We start from the raw sequence: 26,648 nt of genomic DNA, 5'->3' as shown, positions 1-26,648 counted from the left end.
GATCTGGTGGGCCAGATTTGAGGATCCCTGCCATAGTATAACAAAAATATGATATATCTCTTCATTGTGTTAGGGCCCCCCTGGACAAGCGAACATAGGCACGTGCCTAGAATGCCTATGCGTAAATCCGGCCCTGGTCATTGTAAACCAGCAGGATTCAAGAAATCACCGATTTGGAATGACCAGCCTCTCTTGCAGTGGCTGAAAGGGTCATCCCTTTGGTCTTCATCTGAGCTAGGGTGACCATACGTGCCATTTTCCCAGGACGCGTCCTGGCCAGGATTTGTTTTGGCTTTGTTTTCCTGTTTTCATGCTTGCTGAAGGTAATGATCGAAAAGTAGTTTGACCAATAACATGCAAGCATTGTACATAATGGACCAATCATAGCGTGTGAGAAGGTCGGATCTACGGTCAATGCGATGCAATTACGCGTACATATTAGGTGTTCGACTTAAAAGCAGTGTGGCTCAAACCGATCAGTGTTTGACATCAAAGTACTTTGAGACCGTTTCGAAAGCATAACCATCTGTGTGGTACTTTGATGTCATACAACGATCGGTCTGCACACGCAAACAAAGCCAAAACCTACATATTTTAGGCAATATAGAAATCCTGGTCAGGACGCGTCCTGGGAAAATGGCACGTATGGTCACCCTAATCTGGGCAACCTCTTGTTTCAGGGTTTCAGTCACCTTAGAGTGGCTCGCCATCTTGTAATCTCAGTGAAAATTGGAGGAATGCTGCCAGTTAAATAGGGTTTGACATATAATTAAGGAAATTAGCACCAGGCGCCAGATTAACACCAATAACTTGGAGGTATCTGAAAGTGTTCTCTAATTTTGATCAGAGTTCTTTTTCATATATTTCATTTAATTTTTTTTATACTGTGATTCAGAATACAATTAATTTATGAAATATGCTTAAAAACTGTCCTTCTACTCCTGTTAGGATAACTTCAAATAGGACTAAGTAGTGACCTTGAAATGTAGGAAATTACAGGTTGTTCTCTAATTTTGATCTCCACTGTATACACACACACACTCATTTTAAAAGCTTTGTCAACCTAACCTAAAACATGTTGCAACTACTCAAACCTAAAACCTTAATTTTAGCCTAAATCGAAACAGGACTCACTTTGTGAGAAAAGGTGAGCTGCCTCTGCCTGGATGTCTTGTGTTGCAGGTATTTGTGATAATAAGGGTGGAGCATCAAATATCCAGGAGCCCTGTCCCTGACATAATGGTTTCCTACACAGAGTCATATACAAATGTAAACTGTAATAAAAATAACCAGTTTCTCCACATGTATTTATTAATTCTTAGATATCTGGCGTGTCCCGGATCAGGCATCATGTGTAAAGGCCTACTCACACTTTATGAATTATTGGCCCGTCATAAAACAGGTTATCCACTGACGAAATGCCTTTCTTCTGAGTCTAACATCTTCTGACTGTCACCGACATCCTAAAAAGTACAACTGTGATATAGAACAGCTGTTATTAGGCATTTCAACATGTTGAAGTAAGTCAAGTTATTTACTGTACTGTGAACCCTCGAGTTTAGCTTTTAGCCACTGGTTATTGTTTCTCTGAGGTAAAATAATTAGCTGAGCGCGTAAGGTAAGCGGTGGAATGTCGGTTGGTACACTCTGTGTGGACAAAAATAGTAAAGTGACTATTAAAAGTCTAAAAATATTACATATACGTAAGTTTTATCTAACAAAACAGTATTTGTGAGGAATACTTTGTAACTGGCGCTCTCGAAGGCGGCAAGCGAACCCGCGAGCTGTGATCATCAAGACATTAAACAGTCATTTTATTACAGAAAACAGATCATATATACTGAAATGCCCCTTGCACGGCTCTACATACTATATTTCGAGGGCTTAAAGAACAGAAAGCAATAATATAATTAAGTTCATAAATACAACGCCTTCACATTTTTTAGTATGATACTGATAAGCTGGCTGACTAGACGTATTTTTGGGGAAAAACACCTTTGAAGGAATTTGTTGTGATTCCCCAGTTCAAACCTGATGCATTCATGACTTAACACAAAACGTTTAGCTGTGGTATACCGGGCTACGAACGTTATTTTGTTCTCAATAATTGGTTGAGAGTGCCATGGCCATTCTTTCGGTTTCTGCTCTTCTGTTCGCTTTACCGTCAGTACTTCTATTTGCCACCTATTTGGAATAGTCCACTTTTTGTTTGGGGGGCATTATTTACATGACTCATACAAATAATTGATTTTCTTCTGATTTAACGTATCCAACATGTTTATGTTGTGTAAGATTACATCATAAATAAGTAGTTGCATCTGGGCAATGACAATATTAACATTATTTTTTAAATACATTTTATCAAGTTTTTGGAGTTCCCCTCGATGAGGCGCAATGCCTTTGTCTGTGGACCATCGAGCAAATATGGCGGCTTAGCAATAGATGGAAAGCTTGAACGAGCAAAAATGAAATGATTTCAGTTCAGTGTTATTGTCCACGGTCGCAGCTGCAGAAAGGTAAGCTAAAATGCATCATTAAAAGGTGAAACCATCAAAGTGCCCCCAGTATTCTGCTAGGGGCAAGTGGTTTTAAGCTTGATGTTGAACATAATGGGGATTGACTGCTACCTTGCTAGCACACTCTCTTATGTAGTAGCAGCAATGCCAGCATTATGTCAGTAATATATTTCAAGTTATTAATGGACGAAAATCTCGATCTGTACTGTCACTCTGAATTATTAAAAATTACTGTTTGTGCGTAAATTTGTTGCAGGTTGAATGCATGTTATAATGTTTTGTGAACCAATAATTATGCAATATAGAACTTGATCCACAAATATATAATATGCATTTTAAGAACTTTGAGCACAACAACAATAATATCATGACAATTGTTTATGCATTTAAACGTGTTGTTTATACATCCAGACATAAATGTTTGACTACTTTTCTCAGAGCATGTGATTTATATATCATTGTCATATGACGAGAAGAGATTTCTCCTGCTATCTGTTGGTGATTCATTGTACAATAATGACAGCTGTTTTATGTATTTATTTATTTTTGTGTACAGTGTGTCATAATGCACATAAACAATCTGAATTCCTTCCTGTATATTTATGCACATTGTAGTGCCTATAGTTGGTATCTTTGTTTCTGCTTTGTATCAAATGTAATGTATATACATAATGCATCTCTAGTGTTATTATAGTATTATTAGATTAAACACTGTCTAGTTTTGTGTAATTTCCACTTTCACTTCTGTAAGCATTCAACCAGTAGGGGGTGCTTACACACACACGCACACACACACACACACACACACACACACACACACACACACACGCACGCACACAAATTCATTAATGTTGAAACTTGCTTTAAATTTTAATAACATTGTTAATCAGCTGTCGAATGTAGCATGCATTGACATTGTTAACCAGCAATAGTAATGAGCTGTCATGATTAGCCACATGAATGTTTTGTAGTAAACTGGTGGTTCACTTATATTATAACAACACAAAAGCTACAGTTAAAACATTTAATTATCATTTACACTTGAGTATAAATATTACCCATAAAAGAAACCATTGTATGTACAAATGTGATTGGCAAAAACATCTTTAATACCCATGTGGTATTAAGTCCATAAAGTGTAGGAGATATTTAAATTGAATTCAGTTTGCATTTCCCGTTTGTTTATTTATAGTTTGAGAAATCTGTTTATTTTTAAACTGCATTTACAATATATTCAATTTTATCCAAAGTGACTTTGAGAATAATAAAAGCATAGGCTAATTGTTTAGTTTAATATTGGTTTGTGTGCTTAATGAGATGTGATGAGGAGATATATTGTTGAGATAAAGAGGAAAGTGTGAGTAAGCAAACAGCACTGTGTAGAAATGTACTTTTTTTCTGGTGGCATAAAAATAAGGTTAATTACTATTAACTGATTGTTTGACAGCTATAATTTAAACACAAATTATGAAAAAAATGCATGTATTAAAATATGCATGTTCATGCATGGATTTTTGAAACTGAAGTAATCGATCTTAACCTATTCTATTGGTTCATTTATTATTAGGGGTATTTGCACGAAGCAGGTTTACATGGTGTACAGTGGCCAAGTAACTTTGCAACCTGCCACAATAATATGCAGACATAAAAAAAATACAGAAAAAAATGAAAATAACTACATCTTACCATTACTGTTACAGACAATAGTGTTGTTTGAAGCTGCCACCATTTCGACAGAATGTAGCCTTTTTAATATAGCTAGATAATGTAATGTTGCCAGAACTTATTTCTATGATATACATTTCTTAAACAACATATTTCGGACTAATACAATGCAGCAACAATTTTTACAATTTTGCATTGTAGTTTAAATGAAGTACACAATTCCTATAAATTCTAGGTCTCTGAAATGCTTTCCACATGTTTGTTAGACCTTGAGAATGAATGTAACGATAATTTGTTTCTTCACAATTAAACTCCACAGAGCTACCTATTAGGGCTGCACGATATATCGTTTCGATATATCAGTATTTTGTGGTACTGACGCCGCTCGCGTCCGGTGTAGACACGGTGAGAGCCACGCAGATGCACGTGAACACTGATTTCTGTTCACTTCTGCATCTATTTGTGCCTGAAATAATGTGCTCTGCAAATATCCTTGTAAATGCAGATGCTTAAAATTTATAGTGAAAACTATGCAGTGTTATTACATTTGATTATTCAATTTCTGTACCTGAATACTGTTAGACTTATACCTGAAAAATATAAAGCACTGCTTATTTCATTGTATCTTTGTTCTGTTATTTATCTATGCTTGTAATTTGTTTATTTCCTATGCTGATTTACTCGCCTACAAAGTCACCCCAATCATTGATTATTTTTTTTCAAATAGAGTTATTGAAGTTATCTGATTTTTTTTTTCATATCGCAGTATATATCGCAGAAAAAAAAAATATCGCAATGTGAGTTTTTTGCAATATTGTGCAGCCCTACTACCTATTAACAGCACTGTATAACTGTAAAAATTAATGAAAAAATACCTTGGTTGTAGGGCTGTGCAAAAAATCGAATGCGATTTTCATGCGCATCTCGTCAGTAAAGGCGCTCCTGTGATTAGTAGTAACTCTTCAGCACGTGCTTTGAGATGGAGCGGCATTTACTACACAGAGCCGTAGTTCACTGACAAGCTACACAAAATCGCGTTCATAATCGGCAATGAATCGCCTGCGATTTTTAAGGTTATTTTGTGTAGCTTGTCAGTGTCCTACGGCTTTGTGTAGTAAATGCCGCTCCATCTGAAAGCACATGCTGGAGATTTACTACTAATCACAGGAGCGCCTTTACTGACGAGATGCGCATGAAAATCGCATTCGATTTTTTGCACAGCCCTACTTGGTTGTATGATACTCCTTAAAAATAATAGTAACATATTTTTTAAATAATTTCTTCAAGTTTAACCAGACTTATATTTTGACGGGTTGTTGTTACGTGTGTATGAGTTTGTGTATCAGATGAAACCATGCCATTCATTTACACAAGGGCACGCAGAGCATGCAGACTTGGCCTATTAGTGACAAGCACTGACTGGCTGTTGTCACATTTATTTCTGCTGTTAGATTAATCCATATAAAGTAAAAATGTCCAGAGCTTATCATCAATATTGAAATTTAAACAATTTCGACATCGGCAGCTGCAATGGCAGCTGTTGTCTTCTGCCATATTGTCTAAGCTTGACTGTAAGATGTATTTTAATAGTTTTAAGTAGAATTTTACTGAAATTTTCAAAAAAATTTGTGGTAAGATACTGCAAGGAACTTAACTTAATCCTAAAATAAATTCTATAAGAAGGGCGTGCTATGGATCCAACTGTGCCTATATTTGCTATAGGGTAATTTAATGTTTAATGTTTCTACCATAACATTAATTCATTTATATATTGATATGCATGCTCATCTCATTTTTTGTCCCCAGAAACGGTCCTTAGGACTCCTAGGAATGTCTGGTTTGAGGGAGAGTGCCAAAGTAGAGGAAAATGACACACTCAATGTCAAGAAACTCTCAGGACCTTATGAACAGCGAGACATTCTGTGCAGAGGGAACTACATCAGGACCATTAGTGCATTGTCCTCAAGAAACCATGGCACTACTCAGTGACCAAGGAGACCTCCTGACCAGTGTTGGTTTTATGGACTCCATCTGCTCAGATGGACCAGCCAAGGCTGCTTACGTCAATGGATCCACCTCACCCCATATCTCAGATGAAATCTTGTTGGATATTTCCAAAAATGTACCAGGATTCCTTCCCAAATCATTACACACTCAGAATTCTGTCACAACCAACGTCCACTTTGAAGGACCCGATCCACTCAGAAAAGAAGGGGAAATAACAATCAGGCAAACATTGACAGCGGAGGATGTGGAGAATAGGGGAATATGGGGCTTTGATACAGAATCTCCAGAAAGCTCATTAGATAATTATGATGATGGAAATGACCTTAGCTGGAATCCCCAAAGAGAATTTATGAAGTTCCTGTGGGATGATGATAATGGTCTCCATCTGCTCAGATGGACCAGCCAAGGCTGCTTACGTCAATGGATCCACCTCACCCCATATCTCAGATGAAATCTTGTTGGATATTTCCAAAAATGTACCAGGATTCCTTCCCAAATCATTACACACTCAGAATTCTGTCACAACCAACGTCCACTTTGAAGGACCCGATCCACTCAGAAAAGAAGGGGAAATAACAATCAGGCAAACATTGACAGCGGAGGATGTGGAGAATAGGGGAATATGGGGCTTTGATACAGAATCTCCAGAAAGCTCATTAGATAATTATGATGATGGAAATGACCTTAGCTGGAATCCCCAAAGAGAATTTATGAAGTTCCTGTGGGATGATGATAATGGTCTTGAAATGGAGGGAAAACTGTCCCCTGTTCCTTCACCCATCAACCACAAAAAAAGAGTTCCTTCACCACTCGGCCATAAAAAAAGAAAACGTAAAGAAAAACTGGTGTTAAAAGTCGATCCTTCAGAGGACATCTACTCTGAGTTTAATTTTGATTCAAAAAAAGATCACCTAGGTGAAGGAAGCCGGATAGAATGCAGTCCTGTTAAGAAGACATGTTGCCCAAGGAAACCATCCAAATTACAGTCACCCATTGTAAAACGTACCAAGTATTTTAATGGAGCTGCTGAGGCAGTCAAACACCTATTTACCAAACCAGCAAAAAAACCTATTAGCAAAACTCAAAAGATGGGATTGATTAGAGAAACTTTGCTATCAGACTCATGTTCTATAGAGGAACCTACATTTTTTCCACGTAACAGTGGTTTTCAAGAGAAATCTCAAAAACACAGACAAATTACATGTAATACAGACACAACTAGTTCAAAGCCATTCATATGTAAGGAATGTGGACAGTGTTACCATGATCAGAGTTCGCTGTTAAGTCACATAACTGTTCACCGGGACAAGCAACAGAAAATTACGAAAGACATAAATGAGTTGCAACAAATTAAAGATGAAGGAAAAGATGCAAAGTTGCAGTGCCCACAGTGCACCTTTGGAACGAACTGTCCGAACACCTTTGTGCAACACGCTAAGACCCATGAGAAGGACAAGCGGTACTATAGTTGTAATAAGTGCGATTTTGTCGAAATGAATGAAGTTGAACTGAGACGCCATTTGCTTCATAAACATGGCGTCAGTGGGGCTGAGCTGACTGTTTGGAAATCAGATGGGTTTCAAGAGCGTAAAGTCAATAAATCAGCATGTCCAATTTCCTTCTCCCGTTCTTTTCAAAGAAAAACTAAAAGCATCATTGGAAATCATGTTGAGGCTTCGTGTCAACCGCAGTTTAATGAAGAACAGGCATCCTCACATTCCCTTGACAATAGTGATGAAGAACCATCTCCAACTGAACAGACGTTCTCTGTTTGCAATGTTCTTACATCATGTGCAAAACCAACAGCAAGGTCACCAAAATTGTCGTTAAAGCTCCGAGCACCAGACAAAAACAAAAGCTTGTCATCCAATGAAAAGTGCGGTCTTGTGCGGAAGAAGAAAGTGTGGATGAATAAAGGTGTCCAAAGCCAATCAAGACTTGACAAATCAATTCACACACTTTTATCCAGAAAGAAACCTAGTGACCAGAGTGCCTCAGAATGCAACACTCATCAGGAGCCTGATGGAAGCAGTACAACCGAGTGTCTTGACGATTCCTTCAGTTGTGAGACCACATTCTCTGGAACAGGAGCTAGTTCGTCCCCCTTAAAGTATCTGAAAAGATCAGTTCATTCTAAAGAAGGGAACACTAAAAGAACTTCTAAGTCTGATGAAAACATCACTTGTTCAGAAGATGTTGGAAACACCAACTATACGCATTTAAGTTTGGAAAAGCAAACGTTGAAGAAGTCACCTTCCAAAAGGAAAATGTCTACTCCATTCCACAACATGCAGGGTCAAGATATTCTTTTGGATTTCCCCAAATGTCGACAAAATTTTAAGAAACCTGAAACATCCAAGAGGAGTAAAGAAATGAACAACGGTCACTTTATGTGTGATTCTAATGGTAATCTTGGACTTGAAGAATGTGAAAGTAACGAGAATGCTAATGCGCGTTTTGTAAAAAAACAGACTTCACCTGCAAAGGCAAGTCTTGGTGCCTCAACTAGTCACTTTGAGAAAAATCACAGTTCCCCAAGGATGTTTCCTGTCAAAGATGAATGCAAGGATGAAGAAATCTCAGAACAGATCACAGCTGTAAAGCGTGAACCGAACTCAGACGTTGAGACAGATCTGAAGGCTTGTCCGTACTGCCCTGCTGTATTTGAGTCAGGAATTAGCCTCTCTAATCATATAAGAGGACATTTGCACAGAGTGGGCCTGAAAGCACGGAAAGCTGTATCTGCAGCTAAGGTGACTTCTCTTGACAAAGTACCTCCAGTTCGACGACGAACACTGCCACCATTCAAAACAGGTGATGCTTCTCTTATACTTGATACTTTCTTGCATCTATACAGAGGTTTTCAACTTCATTTGTTAATCAAATCAATTAAGATAGTAGTTATGCAGAAAGAGACTTTCCTTTTTTCAGGTTTAAAAAACAATTGCAAAAAAATTGGGAGGAAAAAGACAGAGTTCAGATAAAGCTTGATTGTAGACTAGATATTTTATTTAGCAGCTGGTTTTCCAGTTAGCGACCATAACTTGACAATAATTATTGGCTTATCATTATCGACCAAATTTTTTTTTATTTTAGTTTAGAAATGCTTAGAAATGTCACATCATTTAGCAATTTTTCAGGTTTGTTCCAGAGTTACTGATTGGTCTGTACAGGTGCATCTCAATAAATTAGAATGTCGTGGAAAAGTTCATTTATTTCAGTAATTCAACTCAAATTGTGAAACTCGTGTATTAAATAAATTCAATGCACACAGACTGAAGTAGTTTAAGTCTTTGGTTCTTTTAATTGTGATGATTTTGGCTTTTTTTTATTGGTCTTTTGAAGTATTCTAATTTGTTGAGATAGTGAATTGGTGGGTTTTTGTTAAATGTGAGCCAAAATCATCACAATTAAAAGAACCAAAGACTTAAACTACTTCAGTCTGTGTGCACTGAATTTATTTAATACACGAGTTTCACAATTTGAGTTGAATTACTGAAATAAATGAACTTTTCCACTACATTCTAATTCATTGAGATGCATCTGTATTTAGTCTAAAAGTCCAAACTTATCAAAACTTGAAGATGTCAAAACATAGTGAAGATATATACCGTTTTTTTGTGAATGGACGATCATCATGTTATTTTGTATGTGTTTATGTACAAGTTGCAGTGGACTTAATTTTCTGAAAATTGGCCAGAAAGCGGTGCTATGATGAGGGAATTTTCTGCTATGCTTTTTCATACTCTTTATATAGAGGCCATTCAATTTGCAGGAAATTTATTGAGTATTTTATCAATTACAATTTTACAAAACTATATTTTTGTATATAAAAATTGTGAATGCGTTGTCCATATCGTATGCATAAAAATTGCGAACACACAAAATGGGCATTGAAAAGTATGTGTGACATTTTCATACACATCAAGATTTATATATATATATATATATATATATATATGTGTGTATATATATATATATATGTGTGTGTATATATATATATATATACGTATATATATGTGTGTGTGTGTATAAATGTGCACACCATCCACACCACATTTAGAATAGTAATGCCAACCTCATGTATAATGTGAAGCACTCAAATCAGACATACTCATCTTCCAGACGTTATAATAATTATAATTTAATGAATATAATCACTTGTAATTGAAAAGGCATTAAATTATAACCTGTAAAATGGAAAGATTGGAGGTTCACTGAGAAGAGCGATGTGCCATTGCTGATGTTTCACTTCTCTGAGCTGTATTTCATTACAGGTGCTCACATGCTGGCCAAATGTACTTGATTAGTTTATAGTCAGGAAAGGTGTGTGTTGGAGCATCGCTGATAGGTGTACAATGCGGGTGTTTAAAGATACCTTTAAACTAGTAGTTTAAAATTCCCACACAACCAGTGTGTTGCAAGTTAGCTAAATGCAGGCTGGTTAGTGTAGACATTTTCAAGTTTAGTTTGGACAAATTTAATTGGCTTCTAAGCAATAAATATCTGTTGTAAATGAAGCTGATTACATGTGGCTTCCCTGTTGCCTTCTGATCCCAACAGAAGAGGGTACATCCCAGACTGATCATCCAGCAAAGCTGAAAACTGACTGCCAACAGACAGAGCTTATCTGTCCTCTCTGTAGGGAGTGGTTTGACACAAGGACTGGGCTGTCCAACCATGTACGAGGCCACCTGAAGCGCCTGGGCAAACCTTTTTCCACCGTGTCTAAATCTCCAGTGATCATATTGAAAGAATTGATGCGTGACAAGAAACAGTTTCAGATGAAGCTACAGGTTCTTGAGAAGAAGTGCCGCTCCACCAATTCTTTCCATCCTATTAGGTTGAGTAACGGTTTAACCTTTGCATCTACTGTCAAACAGCAGAAAGATAAGGAGGAAAATAAAAGGATAGACATTAATAAAGGCTCACCACCAAGTGATCTGATTGGAATTTTGAAGAAGAGAAGAGCCCATGAAGAGACCAAAGCAAGGCACTCATCCCACACTGCCAGAAAGGCTCTCCTTTTATCTTCAGGCAAAGACTGTGACATGGAGATACAACCTTTCAAAGCTGTGCCAAATTCACTAGCAGGTAATGTTTCATTGAAGGAACGGTTCATGCAAAATAAAAATTCTGTAACTATTTACTCACTCTCATGTTTGACCAAGCCCATATGCTTCAACAAATGCAGAAAAAGAACAAGCATACATTTTTTTTACATGAGGGAGTTAATAATGACATAATTATTATTTTGAGGGGAACTATCTCTTTAAACAACATGTAAAGATTAATAAACCTTCTATAGCTATAACTATTTCAAATGTAACCATAGAACTTTTATTTTGACTATGGATCCTTTTCACGTTTTTGGGTTTCTCAGAAGCAAAAGTCATCATAGTTGGGTGAAATTTTATAGAGATTAATGGGAGACTACAGCAAATTTAATTTGTGCGTTCACATTTGTTCAAATAGCAAAAGAAAAAAAAATCCACAATAGTGTTTCCATGATTATCCAAAACAGAAAATACAGTATCTCACAGAAGTTAGTACACCCCTCACATTTTTATAAATATTTTATTATATCTTTTCATGTGACAACATTGAAGAAATGACACTTTGCTACAATGTAAAGTAGTGAGTGTACAGCTTGTATAACAGTGTAAATTTGCTGTCCCCTCAAAATAATTCAACACACAGCCATTAATGTCTAAACCGCTGGCCACAAAAGTGAGTACACCCCTAAGTGAAAAAATTTGGACATTTTCACTTTGGGGTGTACTCACTTTTGTGGCCAGTGGTTTAGACATTAATGGCTGTGTGTTGAGTTATTTTGAGGGGACAGCAAATTTACACTGTTATACAAGCTGTACACTCACTACTTTACATTGTAGCAAAGTGTCATTTCTTCAGTGTTGTCACATGAAAAGATATAATAAAATATTTACAAAAATGTGAGGGGTGTACTCACTTCTGTGAGATACTGTATATATAGAGAGAGATTGATTACGAGTCAGAAGAGAGAAAGATTCAGTTTACTATTACTTCCTCTAGAGCTGTGAAGTTAATCAAAATAGTTTCGATCTTGGCTTCTAACGACTATGAAAACGCAATAATCGAGATAAAACGATTATTATGGCCCATTCTGCCCCTTTCAGCAGTGCGCTTTCGCTCTTACATAAAAGCTCAAACTTCACGTGCAAATCAGTAAAATCATGTAAGGTGACTCTCGCAAAATGAGACGTGCTTGATTTATTGATGTTTATTCGATTTATTCGTGTTTTTAAAAGCGCGAAAGAGAACTTGCGCTGTTCCGTGCACGCGCTCCGACACGGTACAGAACACGGACAGTGCGCGCCAGTGTTGCCAATGAATTTTCAGGGGCAGTTGCTAAAGGCAGATCGATTTGTTGCTAAAAGTTGTTAAATGTCATTGCGTGATGACGTCATTGCATAACCATGACACAAAACAGCGTTTTTACGTAGAATACACAACAAGATATTTGAAAATGTTATTTACAAATCTTTTAAATGTTATTTGTTCATAAAATTATTATAAACATAAAATATTTTAATTTGTAAAAGTAACATAAGTAGCACATCTTTATGATCAGATTTTTTACAACATTGAATTATTGAAGAGTTACACATTTTATGTATTTTCTTATTAACTAGTAAAACTGCACATTCTGAACAGTTATAGTTTTAAGCAGTGTACTGGTAGTTAGTGTGCTACACATATATGAAGGAACAATATGAAGGAACAATACGTATTTATTTTTCACAGGTGTTTTACCGGTTTTAAATTCCACATTGCATTTTGTGTTTTAAGGTTACAGGGTTACAACTTAATGGATAACATCCTGGCAGAAAATGACTAGTACCTTTTCCGTTTTTCCACATTTTTTTTTCTTACTGTGTACCTAACTGAACAACAATTTTATATACAAGCTAATAACATGCTGTATCATAAATGTGCATTTATTATTGACCAATTGGAACTAGCAACTTAATGCACATTTGATGTTTGTACTGTTAGGCATCTTTCTCCAGCTCTCTCCAGGTTGATGTGCTGCTTGGCCGGCTAGCTATTCAATGGTTTCCTCTTTTTGTGTAATTTAGATGCAAATATGTGCCTTTTTTATCATTTGAGTCACTTTGCAAAAGTTGCTAAAAGTAGCCAAAAACTTTTTAAAAATAGCTAAATTTGTTGCTAGGTGCTTTTTGAAAAAATTTGTCGCTTGGTGATTATTCATGTAAAACCTCGTCAGTTATGTCAGAAGTGAACGTAAACAGTTGAGAATGAAAATATATTGGATCCGTGCAGCTCTTAAAGCGACAACGGGTAATATTCCTTCTGCCTTCTGTGTACTTAATATTAATCAAACAACAAAAGACAGAGAAAATCACTCACTGCTCTTGACTGAAGGACTTTTGTAGCTTTAATAAGAAACAAAGGAAGTTTAATTCTTAAAGTGAAGACTATGCTGTTTTATTTTACATTCGATTATTCAATTTCTGTAGTAGGCTGTTAGCTAGACTTGCATAAACAACTTAAAGCACTGTTTGTTTCATTTGTATCTTTTTTTTATTGTTTGACTTTTGCTTTTTGTTTTTAATTATATTACTGACTGTTTATTTTTATTTTTTTCTTGTATTAGTTACCATAGTATTCTGCTGTGGTATTGAGAATTGTGAAATGTTGCTGGTTTCTAAAATGTAGATATCATTGCGACCTTATTTACAGAAAATGTATATTTGATGTATATTGCTATCTTTAAATTAATCACTCGTATAAAGTTTTGCTCATGTGGCCCACTCATAAGCGTGTTAAATAATCGTGATTAAAATATTGACCAAAATAATCGTGATGATGATTTTTACCATAATCGGGCAGCCCTAACTTAATTAGCCATTGTATTAGAAACACCCTTGTGCAGTGTTGTAATTTAACACAAAGTATAATCTTATAAATATACAATAACTTATAAAATATATAATATAATATAAAATATATATTTGATATAAAAAAACAATAGTTACGATTATAATCGTGTCATAATCGTCTGTGAAAAGGGTCCATAAAAATTCAGTCTGTGGTATATATTTATTTACCATACATTAACATATTTTATATAAATATAATAATATAAATCAAATATACATCTCCAAATATAGGCTGATTGCTACTGCTAAATAATCCTTTAATGAGAGGCCTGAACTTTAATGAATTGAACATGAGTACATTGACATGTATTACAGTATCTATAATAACTGTAAGTGTTTAATTTTATATATTGTGTTTCTTTTACAGAAAAAAGTGAACTCAATAGAAAAGTGTGCGTGCACTGTAATACCACATTCCACAGTGGTGTTAGTCTCTCCAATCATTTGAGGGCATATGCACATAGAAAGAAAAAAGCTCTTCTGGACGGAACTAGTATGTATCTTTCTTTTCTCCTATGTAAATGCATTTGTGTACTTACATTTGACTTCCTGTTTATGAAGGATGCTGCACCTCACCGTCTACTTTCATCTACCATCTACTGCAGAATGCATGTCACATGCTAACTCTCTTTACTAAACTTTGCTTTGACTGTGTCAATTTCTCATAACAAGTAACATGGAAGTAACTGACCAAGTAACTTAAAAAAATATATAATTGTTTTTGATAATCTGATTCAGGTGCTTTTGGTAGCAGACATTTACTCTTAACACCTGATGGTTTTTCAGATTATAGTTGCTGCATGATGGCATTGTAGAAGTATTGTTATCATTTGATTTAAGTTATTCACAATCAAATGTCCAATAATAGAGGGTTACTGTGTTATTCGGCTGGTCATGTGATCTCAATATGGCTACCAGTCGGCCACCACAAGGGTAATACATTTACATTACTCATGAAAGGTGTGAAACCCTTTGGATTAAAAGTTATTTTAATGTAATATATGGATTAGGTGCTTTAATATATTTTGCTAAACATGTAAGAAGACTTCAATGTTGTCATAGGTGAAAACCTATGGTGTGCTTTTTAAAATGCCCTTATTTTGTTTGTTTAGTTTCTAATAAATACATTGTTTATTATTGCAGCTTTTGACTGTAAACAGAGAAAGCAAAGATCAAGGTCTGGGTCAAAGAAGAAAATGTACCCGCTGCTGCACACACCAGAAGAAATCTATACACTTACTTGCAGGTAACCTCTATGCTACAAATGTTTAAAAAATATATATATTTAATATATTATTATTATAAAAACTAAAAGTTTAATACGTCTTAAATTATTCTTTTTTATGTACATTAGAATGTGTCATGTTTCTGAGCATAAAATAATGACTATCATGCGTTTTTAACATTATTTTCAGTAGACACCCACTAAAAAGTTCAGTGTAACAATAGTTCATATAACAAAAAATCTTGTCAGACACTTTTAGAACAAGAATCATTAGATGTCATCAAAAGACTATTTAAGGATCACAGTGCAGCCCCCAAAATACTAATAAATTAAACCCATCTTTGCCACTATTCTTCAAATAACAAGGTTTTACCCACTTGTCAGCAAGTAGTTTTCATAATTTAAAATACAACTAATACAACTTAAAATAATCACCGATCAGAATAAGTATGTTGTTTCATTTTTACAAAAATCTGTTACACTGAATGGCGATGGAACATTATTTGAAACATTAAAGCAGACAATTTACTTCCATTTAATATGCTTTCTATGTACAGTATATAAAATCACTTTTGTAAATTTAATTTGTTGCAGATACTGAAATTAGATGTTTCGTCTTTGACCACCAAAGACTTAAACTACTTCAGTCTGTGTGCATTGAATTTATTTAATACACGAGTTTCACAATTTGAGTTGAATTACTGAAATAAATGAACTTTTCCACGACATTCTAATTTATTGAGATGCACCTGTATGTGTGTGTGTATTTAACATAAATCTAATTAAATGTATATTACATATTTACTTTTTAATAAAAATAGTTTTGTGTGGATCTTTGTAATCTAATGTGTAATTGTTTCCATGTTCAGGTTTTGTGATCTAGTCTTCCAAGGCCCTTTGTCGGTGCAGGAGGACTGGATAAAACATTTACAGAGGCACATCATGAATACCGCTGTACCGCACACAGGGGCAGGGATGGTGGAAGTCACCTCCTTCCCCAAGGATTCTTGCCCCAACACCAACACAGTACCACAGGCACAACCTTCAGTGATGCAAACATCCTCATGAGCCTAAGAACACACTATTTGTCCTTGGAATATCACTTGTATGTAAATTGTTTGGTTCCCATTTAAATTTTATATTGCCATCAGTAAGGACTTCTGTTTTTTACTCTTTGTGAGGATCCATTCTTATCACAGACCACTTTTTAGATATTGTTACATTGTGCTGGTGTTGTACATGGTCAAAGAACGTACGAACGGTGGGTGAAAATGTCGAGATTTCAGTGAAACCCACCACCAAAAGACAACCTTTACCTCAGATGCTTCTCACATTGAGTTTAATCTGTCAATGCAGATTTATGCTCTACAAAAACTGAAATTATTCTGTATGTGGATTTTATAACAACCCATTTTAATTTGAGAACAAACGTGATTTTTTTTGTCCCATCCATGGATTTTAGAAGGTGCACATGTGTGTATAAATTTAAGTCTACACATTTACTTCAGACGTTTGACTCATGCCAACACATCAGTCATTATGTGAAACAACCCATTCTATTGATATTAACAGGTCAGACAGTATGCATGTCATAACTCCGTTTACACAATTTCCTGTAACATTTTGGTTTTCATTTATTACCGTTTTGATTTGTATCTTAAATCTGTAAGTTTGCCACATGTGCAAAAGAAAAGAAAAAAAACATTAACTGTTACTTGTGTAGACCATTTTTTACGGTTCAAATATTTTTGTGTATAAACCTTTTTAGGTAATTTGTGGAGAAAAAAAATGTAAATCACTATAAACAATTTTGCTGTTCAGAATAAAATGTTTTTGTCATCTTCAACTTAAGCTATGAATGTAACAATTTGTAAATGTGTTGATATTATCAGTTTGTGCCACATAATCTACATATTGCAAGAGTAGCAGTCATTTTCCACACATACACCTGAATACTGAATATTTGTTGTTTGTATATATGCTGCTAAAATGTGAACTATATTAAGTGCTAGTTTCAACATGGTATGCAGCTTCAAATAACAATTGCTAGTAGTCTTCTATTCTTATAACCTGGATAACTTACGAATCTACACAGACAACTTTAGATAAGGATGAATTCCTAGTGATACTGGAATATATGCAGAAAGCAAAATCATCCTCTCTAATGAGGCAGACCTACAGTCATGTGAAAGAAACTGGATTTAATGGGAGATCCTGAGCAGTTAGGTCTTGCCGGGTTTGTGGATAATATAAATGTGTACAAATATAAGAACAACTATGCCACCTCCATTCACAAACACTGGCAGACTGTATTGAACTGTAGGGCTCGGTATCTTTAATAATTTTTCACCAGCTGTAACTATAAACACTTATCAAGATAGAAATGGGGAACAACAGCAAAACCAAATGGAAGGGGGTGGGCCAGTGGTCTATAAACCAACGTGTTTAAAATGTATGTATGCAGAAGTGTAGTATGTAAAGCCCTGAAGCAAAATAGAATATGCATGTCTGAATGCCAAGCCAAAGTCAGTTAAGAGTACAAAAAACAGAAGTCACAATCTCTTTACTTAAATACATTTAATTTGGGATTTTTTGCTGGTATTGTTCTTTGTAATATTAGCCCTTAGTGCTAAAACTGAAGGTTAATCTAATTGCTTTTTAAAAACATTGTACTGTTGTACTTTCAAAACATTGTAACATATATCCAAATCTTGTTCATCTTACACAACATTTAATAACAATCGGAGAAAAGATAAAATAAGACATTAATAATTACACAACAGAGAATGTTAAGGGCAGTTGTTCTAGATGTTCTTTCACAAATGTGTGGCTTCTTCGAAGATATAATTATAATGACGGCGCATAAGTGAACCGCGGGCATATTTACAAATCATTGAGGTTCTAATCATGAGACGCAGGGTGTACATCCAGTTAGCCCTTGATATGCCTCTTATCAGCACAGTACAGCAAAAAACATTTCACATGTTTCACTCTTAACAAAGGAAATACAAAAACACATCCTCAGACTCAAAACATGCTGCAATATTGCTGTTATTGCTAAAGAGAAAAGGTGAACTTTCATCATCTTTCATCACATATTTCATCATGTCAGATCATGTCTTTTGGAGTGTATAAATTGTTGAGAAGTGCTGCTCCTAAACTCAAAGTACAAATCTAATGAAATAAATGATATGTTTAATGTACAAGACATTAAATGTATTCTAAGTTGAACTGTTTTCATAACTAAACCTCACTTAAAACTGGTGTTGATAGACACTTTTGAAAATTTTTTTATGAGAACTTAAAAACTCAATACTTAAAGGGACAGTTCACCCAGAAATGGTCATTCTGTCATTATTTACTCACTCGTGTGTCATTCCAAACCTGTATGACATAAGAAGGAACATAAAAGAAGATATTTAGAATAATATCTCAGTGTTTTCTGTCCATTCAATAAGAGTCAGTGGGGTCGGATGTTGTTTTGGACCCAATTAAATGGACAAAAAACGTATTTTGTGTTCCAAAGTAGTAATAAAATCAGGTTTGGAACGACAAGTAAATCATGACAGAATTGTAATTTTTGGGTGCACTGTCCCTTTAAAATATGCATCAGCCTGCATATTAAATATGACAACAAAAATTTATGCAAATAACACAATATACATATGTAAATGTATAACAACACAATTTAAACTAAATATATCTTCTAACCGGCAAACAGTTCCTGATGTATTTTGCAACACGCGTGTTTTTGCTTCCTGTCTTTGAGGCCCATTTACAGACCATATTGTTGATGGCAGGCCCGTAGAAATTTCTGCAGATTTCCACAGAACTGAAATGTCCATCAGTCCGTTTAGTCACTACTAATACTTTCCTTGACCTCAAGAGGCAGCGTGTCGAAAAGATGATCCTCCACGAAGAGAAGGTTTTTCCGAAGAAGGCGACACTGGCCAACCTGGAATGGAAGGCAATCCAAGCAGTTCCCTTTGAGCTCAAGATGAGACAGCTGAACTAACTGCCCAATCGCCTCTGGGACGGAAGTGATGCTGTTATGACCCACACATAAAACCTTTAGTTTGGAACATTTAAACAGCTGACAAGGCAAAACTTCTACCTTGTTCTCTGTAATTGCGAAATGTTGAAGATTGTGAAGGTAACCAACCTCCACTGGTATACTTGAGATGCAATTGTGGCTGAGGTCAATGTGCCTCAGCTTGGGCAGATGAAACAGAGCTGGAGGAAGAGTCTCCAGTTTATTGTGAGAGATAATGAGGGACTCCAGACTCTTTACTAGGCCTATCGATGGTGGAATAGCAGTGATCTTGTTGTACCACAACTTGAGGCACATCAATCTTCTCAGGTGCTGAAAGCTGATGATCTCCTCAATGGTCCGGATATTATTATTCTTCAAATCTAGTTCTTGCAAGTTAGCCAAGCTAAATATGGCATGGGGGATCCTCTCCAAATCACAGTTCTGGAGCTCCAAATCAACCAGGCTGGTCATCTTCTTGAGACTGTTCAATACCAGTAACTTAGTCCCATCATTGTGTATCACCAGTCTGGTGAGATGAGGCGAGAGTTCTGTTAGATTAGTAGGTATTTTGTTGAGATTGCTTTTGAGGTACAATGTCCTCAAGTGTCTCAGATCTCTCAGTGACTCCAAACCTATCATCTTGTTGTGTTCAGAGTTCAAGTTCCCAATCAGGTTCAGTTCCTTGAGGCTCCTCAACAGATAAATCCACGGTGGGATTTCTGCAACATCAGTAAACTTAATGTGAAGGCATCGCAGATGGTCGCGGAGAAAAGTGAAAGCAGTATGTTCGACTTTAGCGGGGCAGTGATACAGATGTAGTTCCCGTAGGTTGGTCATCTGAGAAACTTTGGCTGAAATCCTGACCTCAGGAATAAGCTCTAACTTGAGGACTTCCAGATCGGTGAGGTCAAATACAGCATTAGGGAGTCCCGACAGCATAAAGAGGTGAAGTTCTTGTTCATCTTGAGCATTGGATGTCACATGCTGACGTATTTTTTCAAACGTCCACTCGTGGTTAAGGCTTATTTCTCGTAGTTTGTTCTCACTAACCTCAGATAGAAATACGCCGAATCGTTTGGAGTACAACTGGTCGTATTGGTCGACCATGTGTAGAAGAAACGCAAAGTCATTTTTGACATCAGGAATATCACTAAAGCTACTTTCCTCTCTGACTTTTTCAAAAGAGTACTCCTTAAGAGGTCTCCTGAAGAGCCAGTAGAGCGTATACAAACACACCAGTCCATAGAGACATATCATAGCCATGAAAGTGAAAACAAGTTTCCTCAACATGAATGCCATGTTGTGCGTGCAAAAGAACCGATCATACCCGGTCAAACTTTCAGTTTCAGGTTGGCATATATGGCAGAAACTGATCTTCGAGGCAAATGTTGATGTATAGCTCAAGATCAAAATGATCTTTAGTGCTTTTATCGCCGTCTGAGCCACGTAGAGTTTATAGATGAAGTCACTGTCTTCTACATGGACTCGAAATTTTCGCACTTTCTCAAAAAGAGCCTTGGCTTGTTCTCCATCTTTTTTGTCTAAAGTGGTCAGGCTAGGAGCTTCTGCAATAAGCTTTTCGGTTGGAAACTGCACCGTTGGAGTTTCCATCAAAGGTGTAGACTGACTGCTTTCCTCCGAGGATACGTGTTTCTGGAAAACCACACCGCCTGTGAACCTCTGCTTTTCCTCAGAATCTTCACAAGCGGTTTCAGACAAAGCTTTCGTTGTCCATGGTGATTCAAAGCACCGCCCCAAAATGGAAACAAAGTGTTCAATCTTTGAGCTGGTCTTTGGGTACTTGAACCAAAAATTGCTGCTTACCATCAGCATTATGGTGTGTATGAGAGCAAGGTAAGGGAAGTATTTGTTGTACCATGGTAGGGCCTCATGGTAGCACATTTGGTTGACAAAAACATACTGCTGATAGTCCAGATTTGTTTTTCGTCCTCTGGGTTGAGTTTGAGACCACATATCTTCTCCTTTTAAGGGGGTAGGTTGAGTGTTAAGAAGTTCGTGTGCAACGCTGTCAGGAAGGTCTCTGGTTGTTGAGGGTGCAGTGCCCAGAACTGATGTGCAACCTTCTAGTCGATTTTGTGCTGCCTCAGGGTTTGTGCTTTCCTCAAGAATGGGAAGACATGCCACTTGGTCTTTGGACAACTGCATAGTCCCCGAAAATATGGCTAACATCAGCATTATTACCCCAATATAATCCATGAACACGTCCCACCATGGTTTCAGAATACGGTAGTTCGGCTGGATGTCATTAAGGGAGGCAACTTCAGTTAGACTAAACATCCCTGTAATAAAGAGTAGTGCAGTCAGTGCATATGAAACCAGTGCATATTTGAACAGAATGAATTACATGTGAGTAATTGTACATAAGAGTCTATTACACGTAATCAACATTTAGAGATGTTATTGGTGTACACATTTGAAAGTCTTAGGTGTTTATTCCAAGAAAAAAAAAAAACTATATTTGATCAAGTAGATTTACATTTTGTCAGGTTCTTTTACTGAAAGTGACTTACAGTACAAATGTATAGGCCTACATAAGTGAGTGAGTTAAACCACACAGAGTGCATGTACTGACTGCATGACTTGACAAATGTCTGCTAGCCACATGTGGCTTCAAGTTACAACATGAAAGGTCCTAAACATGTCAAGAGTGTGTCATGTTTGAAATGGCACTTCACTGTGATGACTTACATGTTCGTGTGGCATGAGAAACACATGTCCATTCACTTCAGATACGATTCCTGATTCTAGGTTAAAACATTTTTGGCTGCCAATGTCGTATTAATAGCCCAATTCTGTTTTTAAATTCCCAGTGGCATGCGCACAGTTCGAGCACTGCTTTATTTGATGCCTGCTATTTTCTCAAAGTGGTGCGTGAGAAATAGATTCTGGAAACACATGGCAGCTGTTAATCATTAGAGTTGTCTTTGTTAACCATTTATGGGAATTAAGAAATATATAAGCTAAGTATTCCACAATTCTAACTTTGAGTTGATTGCATAGCTGCGTCATTTCACAAAAATAGTATTTTATGTGTCTTTACTTTGACTTTTATATATAGTGAACTTTCCAGGACAAGTTTAAGCGTCCTCCATCACTACAATTCACATTTTGTTATATTTGTCAGTAGGGGGCGATCGTAAAAATACAGAAAACTGTTTTAATGTACCGTATGTCAGTAATAAATTCTCTTAAGAAATACCTTGTAGTGTCAAGACACACAAGGCCAAATGGATAAAACTGTATACTATAAAACTGCACTGAAATTATTATCAGTAAACTTTTTAAAATCATTTCAGAATGGAAATGCACACACATTTAGTAAATGTATATAATAATAAAAATAATAATAAATAAACCTGTAAATTTAAATTAAAAACGTTTCTAGGTTGTTCTGAAATGGATATAACCAGGCTAATGAAACATTGTCTTAAAATAGAAATATTCTCATTCGTATAATGCAGTCTGAAACGCTAAACTGCTGAACTCACATAACCTGCAACCCCAGGGAATAATGTATTTCTATGTAGTATGAAGAAATACGCCCCAAAGACCCAGATAAAAACAGTAAAACGGTTCACTTACTGTCTCTATGCCGTTTTTCACTGGGATGGAAGAGTGCGCGCTCTCGTTATCTTTATTGTCATATTGCTCAAGACGCTAGATTTGTCAAAAGTTGTTGAGCAGGACATGGACTACAAAAGTCAAATACCTAAACGCCACCAAACAATCTTCTTTCAGCATAGCAATGTAGTGTCCGTCAAGCACTGTACACGCTGTCCAGAGAAGTCTGAGTGCGGCGAGAGGTTTAAAATATGCGATTTTTTGTCCGACCTGCTACGACTTGTAGATGACGGAGCTGTTCCGTTCGTCAGCTGCGCATTTCATTGTACGCTGACAGCGTAGCGTTTATGAACGCACTGGATAAAGGTGAATTATCACCAAAAAGTCTTTTAGAGCTGCAGACGCGCATTGTACACAAAGCAGTGTTTTAGATGAAATTTTTTTTTAATTAAAGGTGGCGTCTATGAGGTATTACAGTTCTGACAGTCATAACTATTTAATTTAAGACTAACCCTGTGCACTCTTTCTTCTACTTTCTTTTCCTCTTCCTTTTATTATGAGGAAACTAGGACCCAGATGCTTAAATGGTGGAGCAATGTTTGGCTGGCACAGTGCGCAGGAAATGTTTTGGTAACTAAAACCAACCCACCCCAAATGTTTTTTTCAAGTTTCAGCTAGTTTGTAAGAGGAACATAGATTTTCCTTTGCTGTCTGACTGAATCATAAACACGTGTATTTTTCTTCTTCTTCTGTCATTTATTTTTTCCCATCAGTGTTTGAATGCTTTTAATTATTCATGAAAAAAAATCATGATATAGTTTATGGCATGCTTAGGCTACTTATTATTTCCCTAAATTACAGAAGCCCAAATGATCTACGCATTTCTACAGTTTATGCAAGTTCAACACACTTTATCTTACACATGCTGCTGCCATACAAATAGATAAGATGTCATGACCTGTTTATCAGTGCATTTGCTCCTTTATTGCTCTTGAGGTTCATTAGAAGGGAATAGGTGATCCCTTAAGAGAGATATGAGTGTTCTCGGCATGATTATAAAAAGGCCCAACCCTTGGTTTTTGAGGGCACTACAAGTGGAATTAAACTACCGGTAATAATAACTTTGTATGATATATCTGCATTATTAAGCACAACTGATTAAAGAATTTAGGGATGGTGTATAATTTTCAAACAGACAGAGCATTATTGTTGGAACTTTGAAATCCTTATCAGTAAACAGTGGAATTAAAAAGAACAAATAGTGACAAATAATTTTATAATGAGACTGCAAATCACGTGCATAGTCAAATTAAAACCACGTGCAATACTGCACCTGCAGTATGTTTCATACCAGCCATTTATTCAGTAGCTGTCTACTGTTTATAATCAAATTTGAGCTAAAACACAATTAGATGCATATTGTGCTAGGACTGGCTCTAACATCTAAGTTACAACTTCTATCAAACCTTCTTTTAATAGAAAGAATTTTATTATAAAGAACATAGCAAATCAAATGTGAAAACAGTCATGAACAAAACACCTTAATTCCTGGAATGTCAGATAACGAGACTACATCATGTGAAAAATATAACAAATTGAACATCTGAAATGTGGCGAGAGAAAAAAACCCCCAGCATGTATTTAAACGCAAGAAACCTCTTAGCATGTGTTGAACATGAATGAGTTTGTCGAATCATTAATTAGTAAATTTGGTCCGTGTGGCTTTCCGTCTACGCCCTGTACACGTGACCTAGAAAACCTATAAATATGGGTAGCGGGCGTCCATTGTGTTCACCAGAGAGACACTGCCGTGGACAACAGACTGTAATAGTATGGCGTCAACGAGCCGGTTAGTTACATTTCTGCTGGTTTTGTGTCTCTCTGATCTTGATCTGTACACGCATGGCATAGATGACCTTTGAATCTGCCCAGTGTGGGCCTCCATAGGCTTTTAGTCGTAGTTTGTTGTCGTGCGTATAAAGGAGATCTTGGATAATGAATACACTGTCATTTTCTGCTAGCGCATGCCGGCTATCCGTTCGCATCTTATGAAATAAGACAAAATGAGAGCTCATTGCTGCTAATAATTTTAAAATACAAGCAGTCAGATGAGTTGTTTTAACTGCGTGGAAGAGCACAGTCATCACAGAGCTAATAGCGCTAACTGCACGCACATCACTAACCAGATGGGCACTTCAAAACTCTCAGGAAGTGATTCCCATTGATTATTTATCTAATAAATATCTTCTTTATTTATCCCGACTCATGTCTGCGTTGTTGTGACTATAACATCAGTGTTTAGTAGCAGTCATCTTGCTGTAACAGTCCAAGCTACCCTTCAGTCCACTGTTAATAATGAACCTATTCTGTATATGACATGTTGAGACATGTTATTTTGATTGTGTAGCTGCTGAAATGATCAGGGCAAAGGCAGATTCTTCAGTATTCTATTTTTTTAGGAACGGATTCATCATAATTGATAAGAGATGCAAATTGAAGCTTATGATTGTGTATATATATATATGTATATGTATGTATATGTATGTAGAGCTTTAAAGGATGAGTTCACTTTCAGAATAAAAATTTCCTAATAATTTACTCACCCCCATGTCATCCAAGATGTTAATGTCTTTCTTCAGTCGCAAAGAAATTTACGTAACGTAATCACATTGGAAAGGTCACGTGTGAAAAGTTTTTGTGTGTTTTAGTGGAGACTCTCTTCCCAAGGTGCAATGCCCCAATCACCCCGATGCAATACTGGTGGAGGACTACAGGGCAGGAGACATGATCTGTCCTGAATGTGGCCTTGTAGTAGGTATGCTTCTGAATATTAGAGCTTTAAAGGATGAGTTCACTTTCAGAATAAAAATTTCCTAATAATTTACTCACCCCCATGTCATCCAAGATGTTAATGTCTTTCTTCAGTCGCAAAGAAATTTACGTAACGTAATCACATTGGAAAGGTCACGTGTGAAAAGTGAATGTGCAAAGAAAGTCAAACGCCCTTTACAAAAAAAGGTAAAACAACGATGTCAGACGGTTTTGAAATTGGAGGAGAAAATGAGATGGAGTTTTTCGTCCTACCCTACCTTTTTGACCCGGAGTACACAGACGAAGATTTAACCGCACATGACCTTTCCAACGTGATTACGTAATGTGTGAATTTGCGGACACGCATCACGGAGCTAGTGTAAGACGTGCATTTGTGGTTAAAAAGTATATAAATTAGTATTTTTTAAAGAAAATTATCAATCGTTTCGCTAGATAAGACCCTTATTCCTCGGCTGGGATCGTGTAGAGCCCTTTGAAGCTGCATTGAAACTGCAATTTGGACCTTCAGCCGTTGGCCACCATTGAAGTCCATTATATGGAGAAAAATCCTGGAATGTTTTCCTCAAAAACCTTAAAGGGGTCATATGATGCGATTTCAAGTTTTCCGTTCTCTTTGGAGTGCTACAAGCTGTTCGTGAATAGATAAGATCCCTAAAGTTGCAAAGACTAAAGTCTCAAACCCAAAGAGATATTCTATTTAAAAGTTAAGACTCGTCCACGCCCCCCTACTAAAACACCTCCTTTAAACACGCCTCCACATGTCTACGTCACTGTGTGGGAAGATTTGCATAACGCCGCCCAAATGTTCACGCAAAGAAAGAAGGCGTAACTTTATTGTTGCT

The 26,648-nt window shown here is 36.4% G+C and overlaps 2 protein-coding genes and 2 pseudogenes across 2 annotated transcripts in view; 2 read left to right on the top strand and 2 right to left on the bottom strand.

Annotated features, from left to right (window-relative positions):
* Positions 1-2,040, bottom strand: part of LOC107718156 (probable ATP-dependent DNA helicase HFM1) — a 12,519-nt pseudogene extending 10,479 nt beyond the window's left edge.
* Positions 2,041-2,414: 374 nt separating this feature from the next.
* On the top strand, positions 2,415-17,134 carry LOC107718117 (zinc finger protein 644-like; annotated as a pseudogene).
* A 1,768-nt stretch (positions 17,135-18,902) lies between these two features.
* Positions 18,903-23,251, bottom strand: LOC107718115 (volume-regulated anion channel subunit LRRC8D-like). The gene is made up of 2 exons (XM_016525076.1): positions 22,996-23,251; positions 18,903-21,692 (listed from the first exon to the last, which is right to left on the bottom strand). Exon 2 carries the CDS (start codon positions 21,688-21,690, stop codon positions 19,213-19,215), a length of 2,478 nt encoding a protein of 825 aa, XP_016380562.1. The 5' UTR covers positions 21,691-21,692; positions 22,996-23,251; the 3' UTR covers positions 18,903-19,212.
* A 1,502-nt stretch (positions 23,252-24,753) lies between these two features.
* The window catches only part of LOC107718116 (transcription initiation factor IIB-like), a 7,426-nt gene continuing 5,531 nt past the window's right edge, over positions 24,754-26,648 (top strand). Inside the window, exons 1-2 of the mRNA XM_016525077.1 lie at positions 24,754-24,823; positions 25,683-25,789. Of these exons, the coding sequence (XP_016380563.1) occupies positions 24,807-24,823; positions 25,683-25,789 (124 nt within the window). The 5' untranslated portion in view covers positions 24,754-24,806. The remainder of the gene's footprint in view (positions 24,824-25,682; positions 25,790-26,648) is intronic.

This window comes from Sinocyclocheilus rhinocerous, unplaced genomic scaffold (assembly GCF_001515625.1).
Source record: "Sinocyclocheilus rhinocerous isolate Xijiao unplaced genomic scaffold, SAMN03320098_v1.1 scaffold480, whole genome shotgun sequence".
NCBI classification, from domain to species: domain Eukaryota; kingdom Metazoa; phylum Chordata; class Actinopteri; order Cypriniformes; family Cyprinidae; genus Sinocyclocheilus; species Sinocyclocheilus rhinocerous.
The sequence above is the reverse complement of the archived record's forward strand: the minus strand, read 5'-3'. Positions and strand labels throughout refer to the sequence as shown.

Bases quoted from the DNA above. Each gene is read 5' to 3' on its own strand.
- LOC107718115 (XM_016525076.1), bottom strand. From the start codon at position 21,690: ATGTTTAGTCTAACTGAAGTTGCCTCCCTTAATGACATCCAGCCGAAC.